This window comes from Eulemur rufifrons, chromosome 4 (assembly GCF_041146395.1).
Source record: "Eulemur rufifrons isolate Redbay chromosome 4, OSU_ERuf_1, whole genome shotgun sequence".
Classification (NCBI taxonomy): Eukaryota; Metazoa; Chordata; class Mammalia; order Primates; family Lemuridae; genus Eulemur; species Eulemur rufifrons.
The window spans coordinates 70310585-70313274 of record NC_090986.1 but is presented as its reverse complement, the minus strand read 5'-3'; the positions used below and the strand labels follow the sequence as shown (position 1 = coordinate 70313274).

Genomic DNA, 2690 nt, shown 5'->3' with positions numbered 1-2690 from the left:
TATAGTGATTAAATTTATCTAAGCAATGTACATGTTCAGTTGTAAGATGTTAACTAAATTTGGGACAAATATGTTTTTTTTTTTTTTAATACTAACAAACATGATAGAGTTAATGTGGAATCCTAAGGATAATCTAGCATTCACTATGTTTTTCTTAGGTCTTCACAGGTAAGCAGGCAGTCTTTCACATTCTCACATACTGGAAACTTTGATTGCTACCATATCAGCTGGCTTGCAACAAGAAGGCAACCATTTTAAGAATGTTGTAAGTGAACAAACTTGCAAACCCTAGGAATGGAAAAACCCTAAGAACGCACAATTGTGAGCATTTACAACCTTCACAGCTGTGGCTGATGATTGTTCATGTTGTTCTTCTGAAATGAAATCTCAAAGCAGTCTAGTACAAAATAAAAGGTTTTAACAAAAAATTGGCATATTATACAATTTCTCCGCTAAGTTGTGTGTGTCAACTATTTAACTTTTCCACTTGAAAAAATGCAATAGAAGACCAGACACCATGTTTCACTACCTCAGTTAATATTCACAATTACAGCAGCTACAACTTGGGATACAGTATCATTAATGCTGTCCAGAGTCAGTTTATACTGGAATCAAGGTTTTTTTTTTTTTTTTTTTTTTTACACCAAGTAAATGGTTGTCCATAGCCACTGGCTAGTGTACATATGAACTGAAATTTCTAGATGTGAGGAGAAACAAATGCTGCTCTGATCATCTGCTCTGCTCTTTTTTGTTCCTCAATTCATACTTAGAGACCTTTTGGGTTATTCTTGGTTTTCTCGGGTTGCTTGGTTGTGGAGGTTTGGGCCTGCTGGGTCTGCTGGCCCTGCTCATTGGTAGAGGTTGTCTGCTGTGCGGCTTTCTGTTTCAACATTGTCCAATCAAATGTGTAGTCATATTGGTGGTTCAGGGTCCTGAAAAGAATGCGGAATAGCTGCCTCAGATACATGTAATCCGGAACTTCCTCAAAGCGCAGCCCACGACAATAGTTTAAGTACATGGCAAATTCTGCAGGAAATCCCTTACATAAAACTTCAACAGGAGTGGACATCTTCTTTTCACTAATCTTTTCATATTTTTGTTTCTTTGTTAGAGCCTTTAGTCCTTGCCATGGCAGGCTGGTTCGATTAAAATACATCAAAACATAGCCTAATGATTCCATGTCATCTCGGCGACTCTGCTCAATACCAAGGTGTGCATTGATGCTAGCGTATCGGACAGTGCCAGTGAGGTGTTTATCTTCTCTGTATGGGATGTGTTGCCTTGTCCTGTTGTCTCTGTACTTTTTGGCCAAGCCAAAATCAATAAGGAACAACTTATTACAGTGACGCCCAGTACCCATCAGGAAGTTATCTGGTTTAATGTCTCTGTGTATAAAGTTCTTTGTATGCACATATTCAAGTCTACTGATCATCTGGTCAGCTAACATAAGTACAGTTTTCATTGTGAACCTTCTCGAACAGAAGTTAAAGAGGTCTTCGAGGTTGGGTCCCAGAAGATCCATGACTAGCACGTTGCTGTCTTTTTCCTGACCGTACCAGTGTACGTGGGGGATGCCAACCCCACCTTCGAGGATGGTATAGAGTTTGCTCTCGTACAGCAACTGGGGATGCCGGGCCTTCTGGGATTCCAGCTTCACCGCCACTTCCTCGCCGTTGGTGATGTTGATGGCCACGTAAACCTCCCCGAAGGAGCCAGACCCGATCTTCCGTGCCAGTTTATATTTCCCTCCCCCAATGATCTCGGCCTTGGGGGCGCTGGAGCTCGCCATCTTGCGCTACGAAGACGTAGGCTGGGACCCTGACACCTCAGAGCGGGGCACGGAGGCCTGTGCGGCGGGTCGCCGGGCACGGGAGCCGCGGCGCGGCCTGTTCCGACGTTACCCGGCCCGGAACCAGCCAAGGGGAACCCGGTCGCCCCCGCGCGGTCAGGCTTCTTTTTGCCAGGCCGCAGCCTGTGAGGGGATCTCCCGCTTACCAGCCTGGGCCTCTGTGTCTGGGCGGCCGCCGCTGCCTCGCGTTTTTGGCTATGTTGTGGGCTGGAAGAGGAACGCGGTGGGCCAGCGCGGCGACACCGCGGCCACCAGCTCCGCCGCGCGGCACCCCTCAGCCCGCCCGCGCCGCCATCTTGTTACTCGGCTCCAGCCAATATAAAAGCGAGAATTTTTTGAGAAGCTGTTATTGTCCAGGTACTCTGTTAAGTGTCCCACTCATCTTATTATTTTGTTTAATCCTTACAGTAATCCCGGGGAGGCAGTGGTGATTTTCCTTGATTCTTTGGGTAAGAGAAGTAAGCGGCTTCAAGTTGCGCAGAGGTTGTGTGGGGGCTGCGCTTCAAACTTGCGGGGACTTACCTAACTCTAAAGCTCTTTCAGCTCTTTCAGCTCCACCCTGCAGAAATGGGACTCCTAAGGCGCTTTCATAACAAAGATTTTCTTGGTTTCAGGCCCAATCATTGACCCACCCACTTCCCTAACTATCGTCTCTGCCTGGTTTAATGTGAATCCTGGCGCCCTCTCTTGGGCCTTTTCTCTGCCATCTCGGTTTCTTTTTTGGGTTTAGTCAAGGGTTATTTACTACTACTTAAATGGAAATAACTTTTTTTTTTTTTTTCTAAAGCTACCCTTTTAAGCTTTTTTTCATGGAATGGTTTGCGTGTAAATAAGATTCCAC

General features: G+C 45.7%; 1 protein-coding gene across 1 annotated transcript; it reads right to left on the bottom strand.

The window, feature by feature from the left end:
• Positions 1 to 766: 766 nt before the first annotated feature.
• Positions 767 to 1789, bottom strand: CSNK1A1L (casein kinase 1 alpha 1 like). Its single transcript, XM_069466952.1, has one exon. It carries the CDS (start codon positions 1787 to 1789, stop codon positions 767 to 769), a length of 1023 nt encoding a protein of 340 aa, XP_069323053.1.
• Between the last annotated feature and the right edge of the window lie 901 nt (positions 1790 to 2690).

Excerpts from the sequence above, each read along its gene's own strand:
- CSNK1A1L (XM_069466952.1), bottom strand. The coding sequence starts at position 1,789 with ATGGCGAGCTCCAGCGCCCCCAAGGCCGAGATCATTGGGGGAGGGAAA.